The 14,926-nt window shown below is 38.0% G+C and overlaps 2 protein-coding genes across 2 annotated transcripts; both read left to right on the top strand.

Annotated features, from left to right (window-relative positions):
- The first annotated feature begins 3,978 nt into the window (after positions 1–3,978).
- LOC140004289 (peroxidase 21-like) lies at positions 3,979–6,329 on the top strand. The gene is made up of 5 exons (XM_072052113.1): positions 3,979–4,133; positions 4,422–4,570; positions 4,726–4,914; positions 5,046–5,211; positions 5,814–6,329. Exons 1-5 carry the CDS (start codon positions 4,055–4,057, stop codon positions 6,218–6,220), a joined length of 990 nt encoding a protein of 329 aa, XP_071908214.1. The 5' UTR covers positions 3,979–4,054; the 3' UTR covers positions 6,221–6,329.
- Positions 6,330–11,174: 4,845 nt separating this feature from the next.
- LOC113696768 (L-type lectin-domain containing receptor kinase VIII.1) lies at positions 11,175–14,436 on the top strand. Its single transcript, XM_072052112.1, has 2 exons — positions 11,175–13,688; positions 13,867–14,436. Exon 1 carries the CDS (start codon positions 11,523–11,525, stop codon positions 13,677–13,679), a length of 2,157 nt encoding a protein of 718 aa, XP_071908213.1. The 5' UTR covers positions 11,175–11,522; the 3' UTR covers positions 13,680–13,688; positions 13,867–14,436.
- Positions 14,437–14,926: the final 490 nt, after the last annotated feature.

Below are 14,926 nucleotides of genomic sequence, written 5' to 3'. Positions count from 1 at the left end.
GTTTGCTATCATATCATTGATACCTCGCTCCCTAAACTAAAATCTTAGATCTGTTGCTGGTTACATGATGACATAACAAACTATCTCAAGTATGTCTCAGAAAGATAACTATAATTACAATTTAAGAAGTATACAAGATGTAGAAAAAGGTGGGTCTCTTCTTTTAATTTCTTTATGAGATAAAGATAGTGAAATAAAGCTAATCCCTATTCTAACTCCTACAACCAAAACTATAACTTATAGTCTATAAGGTACCTTGTGTTTTGAGAGAATGGGAGGGAAAGTAAAAGAAGGGAATTAGAGGGATAAGGTTTTTTTTTTCTTTTAATGTTTGGATTAATTTTTGAGAAGGGAAAGGAAAGGATAGGGAGGAAAACGAAGGATAAGGTATACTTATTTTTTGTCAGCATGTTATCCATCCAAAAGTGGATGAAAGTGGAGGGAAAGGATATTAAGACTAATGAAAATTTTAAAATTTTTGAAAAAAAAAAATTGAAAACTATCTTTGTCTTTGTCAAATTTCTTTTAGCACATGTGTTTAATCTCTTGTTCGAGTCTATCTCCAAAAATAAATTTAAACAATCTACACTTATCACCTCGATTCGCCTTGCTTCACATAAGAATGCTAAATGATTATATTAACCTCGTTATAGCTCACGTCGAACAAGAACAAGATTGGAATTCTCATGTTAGTAGATATATTTAGGTAACTTCACAATCTTTCTTTTACTAGTGTTTTGACCCGTGCTATGCACGGGATTATATTTCAAATCAAAATGATATTGTATATATTTATATATTATGGTACAGAATAATAAATATATATACTAAAAATTTTAAAGAAGTGATGCTTAATATTTTGAAAAAAAACTAATCTATAATGATTTACAAGATAAAAGAATTGTTAATGCATTTAAGGAAAGGGTTAGGTTGGGTGGTAAGGTGAAAAGAGTTTTCTTAAAAAAAAATCAATTTATCAATATCTGACAAAACATATTATGTTATACTCATATATCAATACTTATAATATAAAAAAAAATAAATTATAACCAATTTATTTTCTTCCATTTTTAGAAAAAAAAAATATTTCTCCTATCTTGTGCCCCTATAATTGTTGAATGCATTTAGATTAGCATTTTTCATAAACTTTAACGTATATTTTTTAAAAAAAAATTCCGTAATATGTGTTTTTAGAATTCTCAAAATTATTAAAAATCACCATCATTTCTCTCTTCCCTTATCCGACACCTAGTCATCAGATGTCTCCTACGACTTTCATATCTTCTATCATGGTATCACTCTCTCTATTATTATTTTTTTGTCATCTCGGTCATATTTTTGCAATCCCCTTTCTTCTTCTTTCCCTTCTCTGCTCATCCTTGTAACCCATATTTCTTTTTCAACCTTTCTTGTCACTTTCAACTTCTCACCATTTTCTTCCCTCCCTTCCCCCCCCTTATACCTAACCTCTAAATTCATATCCCTGCAACCCAATATATTTAACTTTACCTATCATAATGAAAATATAAATTTGAAAATTGATTACAATGGTTGCAATCATTAGTATCTAATAATGGGAATGAAAAACTGATAATATCTATAATATCCTTAATTACTACAATCAATATATATATATATATATATATATATATATATTTAACATAGCAAATACATATTTACATATGAAGACAGCAATAAGAATACATAAATAATTAATGATATCAAAAGTTATCCTTAGTGTTTGGGTTTTGCACTCTTATTCAAATCTAATGTCAAATTTGGGCCAGATATATTCAAATTAAATAGTATTTTAGGATTGAATGTTCTATATCTTTCTTTTAAACTATAATGTTACTTTTTTAAAAATTTTTGGTAGAATTGGTGTTGTCATTATCATTATTTTTTTTATCGAAAATGAAAATTTAAAAAAAAATTTCTACGTTAAAAGGCTAGTAGTACTTTGTTTTTTATTTAGTGATTTCATAATTTGGATTTCACGAATGGTACCATTCTTGATTTTTTAAATCGACGACATTATTTCATGAATATTTTTTATTTGATTTTACCCTTTTACTTAGGATTACTAAGTTAAAAGATAAAATATTGTCATTTACTTTTTTACTTTTACTAAGTTTGGCAATGCTTTCTTTTTATTTACCTTCTCACTACTAAACTTCAAACCAAATGCCTATATAAGTGGAGTCACTATTTTTTTAAATTAGAAAGGCATGGAAACCATTTCTTACTTAAGAAAATATTATTTGCATTCCATTTTTTATTATTTGCAATTTCACTATTTGTTTTATCATATAGTATAATTAATGAAAATTATATAACCAAAATGATTATTGAAGTGTGAATAACAAAAATGGAGTGTAAATAATCTTACTTATTTAAATTAATAAGAAAGCATGAAAGATGTTGTATTTGTTATCTTTTCTTATGGTCTTATAGAAGTTTTAATTGTTGTAGAATCACAAATACTGCAAGACAATTGGAAACATGATGGGTTGAAGTTCAAATAGGATAACATGCATATTAACCAACAATTTGAAATGAAATGATTTTAAAAGGTAACCAACAATTTCAAACGTGAAGAGTAGATGTGGAAGTTGAGATGAATATATTTTATAAATTAAATTAAATGTGAAATGCTAGAAAAATGGAATTGGTAGTGAGAAGATGCGTGGAGGCTTGTTGCTAAAAATCCCTTCTCAAATTTATATAGATATATAGATTTTCTTTTCGATCATTATTTGGCTTATAAATGCTTATTCATTTTGGGTGTTTATCTTATTTTCCCTTTTACTTGTTATGCAATGTTATCTGAGCACAGCAAGTAGATGCCTATACGTAAGTTTGAATCGTCAGTGTAGATAAAATTGGATAGCAATTTGTGTTAGATTGGGATTATCTTCAAGGAGTCCCCGATGGATCAAATTCTTCTTTGAGTTTATTATTTTTACCTATTTATCGGTGGTCTACGTTCTGGAGACTGCTTTCTCAGTTTCAGGACCACCCCTTCAAAGCTTCCCCTTCCTCCGCGCACCATCTCAGAGGTAAGGATCATAAATAGCCTTCATGTTCATGTTATACTTCGTCCTGAAAGTCGCGATGTTTTCAATAGGTTAATGGGCTATTAGATTCATGAATTTGTTTTTAGAGGGGGTGGGTTGAGCATTAGCTTCATGATTTCTTGGGACACTGTAGTGGCACTATAATTCGCATGCCTTTTTCTAGTTTCATAGAGATTTAGACTTGTTTTGATTGTCATTTCGTCTCGAAACATTTTTATGCGCGAACATTTTTTTTAATCACCTTTTTATTTTATTTCATGCATGTCAAAGAAAATAACAATCCAAATGCACTCTTTCTTTGGTCGTCGCAATGGAATCCACACACCACTAAAATCGCTTTCACCATAGCCACGCGAGTGAGTGATATTTTTTCTTAGTTTTTTTTTTCCTTCGAACTGTTACAAGTGCACCACACTACACCGGACGGCGTGTGTCATCCACATAGAGTGGCCGTTAAGTTACCGAGTTGCCATCATAATAATACCTACTTTTGGCGGCGGTGGAGGGCTGCCCATAGTCTCGAAGGTTATGTGCTCCGGGATCGTGTCTTGTAACTGCTGTCCAATTGAAGATTAACTAAACTAATATAAAGAAAATAATAATTACGAAATGGCAATTCTGGTTGAAATTTGTGGGGAATATATATGCTGAATGTACAAGTCATGACAGCAGCACCGCATTAATTGGCCTGTACCAAATTTATGTAGTGTTCATGTCTCCAAATTGCAACTTGATTTGCTGCGGTGACTTTCGGTGGGTGCAGGTTGTGCACGCGTGGTGAAAATTGAAATAAACAGCCGAAAGGTCAAACAAATTCTCTTGAGTGGAACAAGACTCCGATTTCAGTTCCATTCTGCATCCACCGACGCAGCATATAATATATCCCTCCCTGCTAGCCTACTATGTGTATATATATATGTACTGCGTAGAAATCTGCAGACAGGATCCCTTTCTCAAGAAAGGCAATAGAAGGAGAGATGGCCAACAGGATCCCTCGTTCTAGCTCCTGCTTCTTCATCTTTCTGTTATTACCGTTGCTCTTACAGTTTTGTTCTGGTACTTCTTTTTTTTTTTTTTGCTTTCTTTCTTTACATTATCTTCTTTTTAAATTGTAATCCCCGCTGACCCCACGCACGTAAAGTCGTTGTTTGGATCCCAGTCAAAGTCAACAAATTTTTTTTTCCTTTAAAATTTTTAGTTCATCGCTGCTGTTTCTTTGTATCTTTTTGTCTTAATTGTGAAATCTTCATCCTTATTCTGCGTCTCCGTTTGGATTATGTTGATTGCCGATTAAATTACAAACCTTGTAGTAGTAACACACTTACATTATTTGTGGTGCCTCAGGGAAAAGTGATCTCCAATTAAACTACTACTCAGAAAGTTGCCCAAGGGCTGAAGAGATCATCAAAGAGCAAGTCATCAACCTGTACCACAAGCATGGAAATACTGCAATTTCGTGGCTCAGAAATATATTCCATGATTGCATGGTTAAGGTATGTATGATCACTATCCTATTGGTTCATGCATGCATGCAAGAAACAACTATATATATATATATATATATATATATATATATGTATATGTATATATTGTGTGTCGTGTTATTCGATGATCATGGGCTACTATATTACTAGCATTTAATCTGTAGTCATGCGATGCGTCGCTTCTGCTGGACAACGCCCCTGGCATGGAGTCTGAGAAGAACTCAGCGAGGAGCTTTGGAATGAGAAACTTCAAGTACATAAACACAATTAAGCAGGCCCTGGAAAGTGAATGCCCCGGTACAGTTTCTTGTGCTGATATCGTCGCTCTCTCTGCAAGGGATGGCGTCGTTTTGGTGAGACAAATTCTAATGTTGTATAAGTAAAAACCCTTTGCCTTCCCCTTAGATTTCTATAGGCGCAAATTGGCGTCGAATTCTCTTGGTTGCCTGACCAGTGACCATATTGTTGAAATTTGATGCTACAGTTGGGAGGGCCAGAAATTGAGATGAAAACCGGGAGGAAAGACAGCAAAGTCAGTCATGCTGCGGACGTTGACAGCCTTATTCCTAACCATAACGATAGCATGTCTTCAGTTCTTTCGCGCTTTCAGTCGGTTGGGATCGATGCAGAAGGAACTGTTGCTTTACTAGGTAATTAACGTTTGTATGCCGCTATACTTACCTGAACCACAATACAAATTGACTTACTTAGTAAGGGCGGATCATTTTCTGACAAAAAATCTGGCGCGCTCGAATCTTGTTGCTATCAATGTGAAAATTATATTAGTGGGCGATGGGTAAGAATCCCCTTGAACACGCATTGACCCCTACAGTGTGATCAGAATCAAAATTATCCAAACTTTTTTTTCTAAAAAAAAAAAGAAGTATATCTACCTAAACCCAAAAAAAAAAAAATCTCGAAAAAGAAAAAGAAGGCTTCCTCTCAATTTTATGGTAAAATGAAAGAGTGATAAGCTTTTCTTCGCAAGTCAAAAAATTTCAAATTGTGACAAATCACTGTTGAAGTCGTCATTTAACTTATGACAGCAATTATGCATGGCATGACAACCCATACGTTTCGGTTGGTACAACTTCTCTTCTTTAACCAAATTCACACATGATTATCAAAGATTAATGCACCTTATCAATGATAGACAGCAGTTTTTGTGGGAGTAATTTCTTAACGTTATTTGCACCGAGGACGTTTAGTTCTTTAACGTACAATTATATAACATGGGTTGGTTTCTTTACAGGCGGTCACTCAGTGGGGCGAATTCATTGCATCAATTTTGTGGACAGACTCTATCCAAACGCTGACCCGACCCTTAACCCTGCTCATGTTGAATACCTCAAACGTCGATGCCCCTCCCCAAAACCAGACCCCAAGGCGGTGGAGTATTCCAGAGATGATCTTGCAACGCCCATGGTGCTCGATAACTTATATCACAAGAGCATCTTGGACGGCAAAGGGCTCCTGATAGTCGATCAAGAATTGGCTTCGGATCCTTTGACGTCTCCTTTTGTCCAGAAGATGGCTGCTGACAATGACTACTTCCACGACCAGTTTTCAAGGGCTCTGCTGATTTTGTCCGAGAATAATCCCCTTCTCAATGATGAGGGAGAGATAAGAAAGGATTGTCGCTTTGCTAACAAGAATTAATCATGTTTAGGGATACGACCAAGTAGAAACAAACTCTTTTGTGAGGATTAATGGGAGCCAATTACTTCCTGCCTGGATATTATTAGAAGTTGACTCTGTATTCCCCTTTTGCAGAGATTAAGAGGTAGGAATATTTACTCTTTCTTGTTTTTTTTTTTTTTTGTGTCAGCAACGGTATATTTGTATAACCTACTTTATCCTAATATAGACTTTATCCTAATATAGGAGGAGGGGGAGCCTAACGAGGGTGTGATAGGAGACTAGTGGGTATACAGACTCAACTAGATCAAGGAAGTACTATGGCACAATCCTTAGATTTTTTTCGCTACAGGTGAGGTTTGAACACTCATCTACAGTCCAAGGATGGACTTAAGTCCCTCCCTGGTGGCCATTGAGCCATTGGGGGTTTTTACTCTTTCTTGTTTGGGTCATGTCAATTTGCGAAGGAATTTTCAATTCGCGTTAACCATCAGAAAAGATGGAAGAAGAAGAGCGCAAGAATTTTATCTACGATGGTTTACTTTCAACAATATAAAGAAAAAGTGAGGTAAGTGTGAGTACCCCATAATGAAAAACGTAACAAAACAAAGCAACGGATACAAGAACGAGAGTAGTTCCACTCCTTATTCTCTATCCCTTCATCGGACAAATTCTCGCAATCAATTTTGTTGAAAAAAACATTCTCAGCAATCGTTGTTCACATTGTTTAGCAGATACAGCTCACACTTGGATAAATCAGGTTTCCAAAGATGTAATGGTCCAAATTATGCCGCATCATCTTACTTACTGAACAGTGTGACACAATTTGGGATCATTAGATTTTTGAAAATCGGATCAAGTCAAGTTTTGGCCAATACATACCAGTAATAGAAAAACAAGGAAATTTGGTGAATTCAATCAACGTGAAATGTTTGTCTAAATTTGATGTGGAGAAAAAAATTTATGTAACCTTACAATGTGCACTATTTCTCAAAGTTCATTCACTACTGACCAGTTATAAGTAAATCCTTTAAAAATTGATCATTAAAACCATGTCCGATGAGATATGGTAAATTTGTTGGATTGACGATGCCAGAAAAGGGCTTGAAAAGATCTTTAACGATTGGCTTGGCTAATCCGGTTCTTCAATGGGGTATCGCAGACATTCTTTGCCCTTCGGCTCTGTTCCACCCGTAACAACTACCATATCGGGATGGATCACCAGGAATGAATGACTTTTGGAGTCGTAGTAATTGAGATGACCGTACGTGTATGTGTGTGTGTGTGTATATATATATATATATCAGGCCAGTTAGTACGTCCACCAAAATTGGTGGACTTGAGAGCCAATGTACAACAGCTAATGCATAATGTCATATATAGGGGAATTATCATTAGCTGCTGTGCAAAAGTGTAGCTTTCGTAACCAACAATTCATCATATTCCAGTTCAGCTTCAACTTGCTGGTGCAAAATTGCCATCTAAGTCCCACTCTTCAAGTTCACGAAACTATCAATTGCAAGCAACAGGTTTGCAACAACCCCCCCCCCCCCCTTTCTCTTTTTCTCCAAACTCTCAACAACAACTAGTATATTTTGGTCAATTGCTCCAAATAAGAATATTCTTGTTCTGGACGCCATACGTTGACGATTTTCACATTTTAGTTTTCGCATTCCAGCCTTAATTTGTGTCAATTTTGAACAAGGGAGTCGAAATGTATTCATCTTTCACGTGCATGCCAATGTTGTTAGACTTGTACAAGATCCGTAAGTCCGACCGTGAACCAGTTTTCTTACTGAATTAATTAGTAGTGTGAAATCATTTTGATAAAAAAATCAGTTAAAACTGTCAAAAATCAGCCAAATTAGTGACCCGGTTCAATTGCCCGATCCAATTCTCAAACTTTTCTTTCTTGTTTTCCTAAAACATAATTTGAATTACATAAATTTTAAATTTTCATTTATTAATAGGAAGTGAAAAATTCCGCCCACTTAAAGTAAACATCAAAATCATTCGCTTACCTAAGTGATCTCTAAATCGAGAAGTTTTCATCTGTATCATCTTATCAATTTTATCATCAGTGATTTTAACTTACATTATAAAGCCATATTCCCAACAAAAACATCTCGAATTGTGTATGATTTGTTTTAATTTAGTTTCCAAATAATTTTGGAGAATGGACATATTTTAAACATGAGTTCACTTTTTTATATATAATTTTTTGTGTATTTTTTATTGCAAGCCTAATATTTTTGTAACGTTTTACATGGTTGGCCAAATATAACTAAGAACATAATTTCAATATCCTAGAACTTATAAAATGTAAAATAATTATGACGTGATACTTACATCAGCGACTTTTTGAAAATAATCCGATCAATTAAGTCCCAATCCAATAGTTTAGCCAAATTACTATCATGTCCAAGTTTAACAACATAGGTGCATGATACTAGAAGAGACTTGGATGTATGGCCCAAAAGTCATTGATAATGAGATCGATAGTTCAACTCTTGTGACACCCTTACCCTGTTGATAATTATCCCATGGTTGAGTGATGTACCCCTTGCCTCCAAATGACACAAAATAGAAAAGAAAGAACCCAAAGGGAAAAAAAATCATAAATATCACACAATTGTTATAACTGGTTGAAGATGAAAAACTTGGAGCAATATAACCTTTTAAGTTTTATGCCCATTCACAATGCACACTGTGCATGTGAGGTTTGCGCAACCGAGCTGAAATCGAACACAAGACGAGTTCACCTACAAAATAGAAAGTGTTCGGGTCTATGTCCCTCGAGATCACTCCGATGCTTAAATCAATAGCTATTAGAAGTTGTGACGAATTGGTTAGAAAGCATATCTCTCAAGGAGATAAAGGGACTAATATTAGAGGAGTTAGGGAAAGAAATGATGAAATCTATTGATAGTTTGATCTCGTACGATAAGACATGACGCATGTGTCAATAATAAGATTGAACAATAGAGTGATTGATTGTCACATTAATCATCATGTCAATTATCGATCAGAATATAATGGTGGACCAGACTTCTGTTGACCTCAGGTAAACAAGCTATATTGAAGTGAGTTGTCTGTAACGGCCGACTGGCCAAGGTATCCTCTTGGCACACACACGCCACATTTTCATTGTCTTATATGCACTTTCAACATGTGATTTTTATTTTTTATTTTTACTCTTTTACCTCTTTCGCATCTCTGTCCGCTGCTTTTCTTCATTCCTATCGCGGGATCAAGGGCCCCCCCCCCTTTTTTTTTTCCATTTTTTGGTTATAAATGTGTAGAGTTACATTGCTGATAAAGTTAACGCATGATTGGCTGGTTCGATTTACTACCTTTCGCGTGCAACTATCTCGTTGATTAACTCAGGCTTCTAATCTGTGTTCCGGTCAATCCTCAACTTCTCTTTCCCGCTTTGGTATTTCCGAGGTAGCAACCCCAAAAGAAAAAAATGCTGAATGAATTGGATAAACCAAATTTCCTTTGGACGGCCAAAGCGCCTAAAAGGGTGAAAAGGTTTTGAAACTTACCACCATTTGAATCGCCTATAATTCTTCTGTCAATATTTAAGTTCTTAACTTATAAAAAATTAACCATACCTCAAATTGTAATTTGGGTTTTCCTTTCTTCTTTGTTTCCATTTTCCCCCAAGAAATAAGCATCTATTCTTAAGGTTTTGTGAAATGGACCCTTTACCCAAATGCTATGGATTATCGAGTCATCGTATATATATTTAAGCTTAAAGTTGAGTAAATCGTCTTTCATAAAGAATAGCCACAGTTTGTACCCGGTAGAGTAAAAAAATAAATTTACTGCCACAAGTTTTGTATTTGAGCCAGACCTTTCAGCTTTTACGCAAACTTTCGAGTTTCGGGATCCATCGTGCAAAGTTCTGGTCCATAATGCACACTTTTATATATATATATATTTGTTTGTATAATTAGCACCATCTACTTTACTTCTACACTGCCATATATTTTAGGAGAACCCAATTGGACCAATAGTAATGCACACTTATCCATTGTACAAGTCTAGCAATAGTTATGCACACTTCGACTACTTGTTGGTCTCAGCACCAAATTGTCTTCCTTGCCTCCCATCAAATTATTTGTCCCTCGTAGATAATTTGATTGATCTCAGCAAGTTTACTTAGGAGCTGATGTCCAGTGCCCGTAAGAATTCGAGTCCTGTGATTATCATATTTGAGGATAAAGCATCTCTTCTCGAATGCCCGTAAGAATTCGAGTCCTGTGATTATCATGTTTGGGGATGAAGCATCTCCTCTCGAATCGAAGTGGGATTAATCAGCCCTGTAAGAATTGATCCGAACAATCACTTCATTCGCAAAAAAAGTAAGACTACTGCTAGATGACGGACAAATGAGAGAGGTAGAAAAAAAAAAATGACAGAGTAGACCATGACACATATGCCACTCGTATCTTGAGTCATACCACGTCACACTGACAGCTGTATAGACACAGACGTGAAAATAAGTGGATTATCTCTTTCTTTATTTAATGACATTTTTTCTTCCTCAATATATAGACGTGGAATTCGGTTGTATTTGTAGCTGAAGCAGTGATCTTTTAATATTAGTAGAATTTTTTTAATATTAGTAGAATTTTAGAAAGAGTCGGCGGTGAAAGAGAGTTTTTTCCTCTGAAGTCAATAAAACACATCAACGCTGAATTCCACCAGCCAATATCCCCAGAAGAAGAGTGGTTTGTATTTGTACTCTTTGCTTTGGCAGGCACAGTAAATTGCCAAACTGTAAAAACATGCTACTAAATTCTTATTATTCCATTCCCATCTCAGCACTAACTAAAAAAACACACACACAAATGTGGGACCCCGAGTCTTCAAGTCAGTGGGAAAGTTCTTCCAGCAAGACGATGGGAAATAAAAGGTTTCTTTATCATCCTTTTTACCGTTAGAGGGAAGAACACGTGGCGTCCATTCTTAGCCACCTGTCTTCTTCCAAGTTCCATCCCTGCTCGTCCTTGGATTCCCACCTTCACGCCCACCCCTTCTTTCCTTCCTCCCATCTCTATTCCTTGTTTGTTTCCATTCCCATGCATTCCTAATTCCTCCTCTCTTTTTATTCTTAATTAATTAATTAAACTCCCAATCACCATTTTTCCCTTTTCCGTTTCCCCGCTCCTGTTCCTATCTATCCTTCACTAAAATCTCGTGATTCGTCTCTCCTGCTGCAAACTCCTGTCTTTTCGCTGCCAAACAAACCCGCCCGCCCGCCCTGAGTATCAACGTACTCCTACGGCTATGTTGTCCTAAAAATATCTAGCAAATGACGTCACTTCGCGGCGATTTTCCCGGCACCATTGTACTGACACTCCTCATCAACTGTGTGGTGTTTCTCCACTCTCCCGTCAGCGTCTCCGCCGCTCAATTTGATTTCGGCACGTTAGCCATATCCAGCCTGAAGCTAATCGGGGATGCCCACATGCTCAACGGGAGCGTGAGGCTAACTGGCGATCTGACTGTCCCCAACTCCGGCGCCGGGAAAGTCTTGTTTTCGAAACCCGTCAGGTTCCTCCAGCCTGGGTCTCAGAATCCAGTGAGCTTCTCTACATTCTTCTCATTCTCGGTTACTAATTTGAATCCGTCCTCCATTGGTGGCGGTCTAGCGTTTATCATCACGCCGGACGACGTTGCGCTGGGCGACGCCGGAGGATACTTGGGGATCATGGACTCAGAGGGTGCCCAAGCCAGCGTCGTGGCCGTCGAATTCGACACTCTGATGGACGTTGAGTTCAAGGACATCAATGGGAACCACGTGGGTTTGGATCTGAATTCCATGGTGTCAGCTGAAGCAAGCGACTTGGATGCCGTCGGCGTGGATCTCAAGAGCGGTGACTTGGTTAACTCGTGGATCGACTACTCCGGGTCAACCCGGATACTGAATGTATTTGTATCCTACTCCAATCTCAAACCGAAAGAGCCGCTGCTATCAACCACCCTTAATCTTAACGAGTACGTGAATGATGTCATGTTCGTCGGGTTTAGTGGGTCGACTCAGGGGAGCACTGAGACTCATAGCATTGAATGGTGGAGTTTCAGTTCGTCATTTGACGTAAATTCCAAGTCTAACTCCCCGTCAGCAATGTCATCAACACCGCCACCGCCACCGCCACCGCCTGGGAACAACGTCAACTCAACGTCCCCTGCCTTAGCTCCATCGCAGTCTAACAACGCCAGTAGCAGTACAGCCTTGCACGAGAAGAGCAGCAGCAAGTGTCACAACCAATTGTGTAAACAAGGCCCAGGGGCCGTTGTTGGGGTGGTCACGGCTGGTGCTTTCTTTCTGGCATTATGTGCATTGCTTCTGATATGGGTTTACTCCAAAAAATTCAAGCACGTAAAAAATTCCGAGACATTGGCTAAAGATATCATCAAGATGCCCAAGGAATTCAGCTATAAGGAGCTTAAGCTTGCGACCAAAGGATTTGATTCTACGCGGGTTATTGGGCACGGCGCGTTCGGGACGGTGTATAAGGGTATACTGCCGGATAGCGGCGACATTGTTGCGGTGAAGAGATGTAGCCATAGTGGGCAGGGGAAGACAGAGTTTTTGTCTGAATTGTCGATAATCGGAACCCTTAGGCATAGAAATCTCGTCAGGCTACAAGGTTGGTGCCATGAGAAGGGTGAGATTTTGTTGGTCTACGACTTGATGCCCAATGGGAGTCTTGACAAGGCATTATTCGAGTCGAGGATGGTTTTGCCGTGGGCTCACAGGCTGAAGATTTTGTTAGGCGTTGCTTCTGCCTTGGCCTATTTGCATCAAGAATGCGAAAATCAGGTGATTCACAGGGACATTAAGAGCAGTAACATAATGTTAGACGAAGGGTTCAATGCTAGATTAGGAGATTTTGGGCTGGCGAGGCAAGTTGAGCATGACAAATCTCCCGATGCTACGGTGGCTGCGGGAACGATGGGCTACTTGGCTCCCGAGTATTTGTTAACCGGGAGGGCTTCTGAGAAAACGGATGTTTTTAGCTACGGAGCGGTGGTGCTGGAGGTGGCCAGTGGGAGGAGGCCCATCGAGAAAGAAGCGAGTGGGGTGGGGAAAGTTGGGGTGGGGAGTAATTTGGTGGAATGGGTGTGGAGCTTGCACAAAGAAGGGAGGCTGTTGACGGCGGCTGATTCGAGGATTTGCGGAGAGTTTGAGGAGGCGGAGATGAGGAGGGTGCTATTGGTGGGGTTAGCTTGCTCTCACCCGGACCCAATGGCCAGACCTGCAATGAGGGGTGTGGTCCAAATGCTGGTGGGCGAGGCTGAGGTCCCATTAGTCCCCAGAGCAAGGCCAGCCGCCTTGAGTTTCAGCACATCTCACCTTCTGCTGAACTTGCAGGACAGCGTTTCTGATTTGAATGGATTGCTCACCATCTCTACCTCCTCGTCGGATCACAGCTTTAACGGTGATGGAATCAACCTCGTTTAATCATTAATGGTGGTGGTGGTTCCTTGTTGTTGTTATTATTATTATTATTATTTCACTTGTCTCTTCTTCTTCTTCTTCTTCTTCTTCATTTTTCTTTTTTCTTTCGAGAAAAAAAAAAAAGAAAGAAAAATAACTCTATCTATATGTTGATTTGTTTGCTGTAAATTAATTCATATGCTGCTGCTAGGTGCGAAATGGGGCATGCCAACACAGAATTAGGAGGTTTGGGCCCTTTGGGAGGAATTCCGTTGGGTTGTCTCATCAGCTGACTGTTTTCTCCGCTTCAATTATAGTACTACTACTAGTAGTTAGGGAGGGCTGGTGGGGTGGCTGCTGCTGGTAGGTGGCAGGGGGCAAGCAAAATTGTGGAAGTCGTTTTCTTGGGTTTGGATAATCGGGATCCCTCTTTATTCCTTCCTGTTTATTTAGAGACTAGAAGAGAGAGAGAGAGAGAGGTGGGAACTTGGTGTCTCGGGCAAAGGTTAAAAGTCAAAAAGCAGAGAAGCAAAGTGTTTTGAGTGGACGCCCGGTAAAGTATAGCGACTTATGGGAAAAGGCGAATGGTATGGTATGGTATGGTAGTATTTGATCGTATGTAGACCGTAATGTTAGTAGCAGTAGCTATCTAGTAATGAAGCATTGGGGGTGGAGCAAGAGCAAAAATTTAAGTCATGAATCTCGTGATCCCTGTTCGTTCGTTCTTTTGGATGATGATTGGTATATGATTTAACAACAAAAGAGATTTTTGGCTGGTTCACTCTCTAATATATATACTATATATATATGTATACATACACATACACATACATATACTTGTAAGTAAATCATCATCATTCACATCATGTCAGATGGAATTCACATACGCATGCATGCAGACAGCTACACCGGTTCCACGTAGAAATGGAATGTCGTCCTGCAATAACCAGACACCAACCGAATCAATTCCGGGAATCTTTTATTCGCTTCACATGCACCTTCATTTGGGCATGTATCCTTCTTTATTCCCCGTTTCACCGTTTCAATTACCTTTCCTTCCGTCAAACGTGACTGCTTTAAATTCATACACCAAATTCATACATATGGTGTGCAGTACAGTCTTTTTATTCTATTGTGATTTAGTTTTTATCGATTTTTCATATGGTGGGTAGTACATCCTCTCACTCAGGTTAAAATAAGAGTAAGAGTAAAGTTAGACTAACAAAAAAAATATTTACTGTACAAGTACGTTATAAAAATTGAAACTTACA

The sequence above is a fragment of the Coffea arabica genome, chromosome 6c, assembly GCF_036785885.1.
Source record: "Coffea arabica cultivar ET-39 chromosome 6c, Coffea Arabica ET-39 HiFi, whole genome shotgun sequence".
NCBI classification, from domain to species: Eukaryota; Viridiplantae; Streptophyta; class Magnoliopsida; order Gentianales; family Rubiaceae; genus Coffea; species Coffea arabica.
This window is presented reverse-complemented; position numbering and strand designations above follow the sequence as displayed.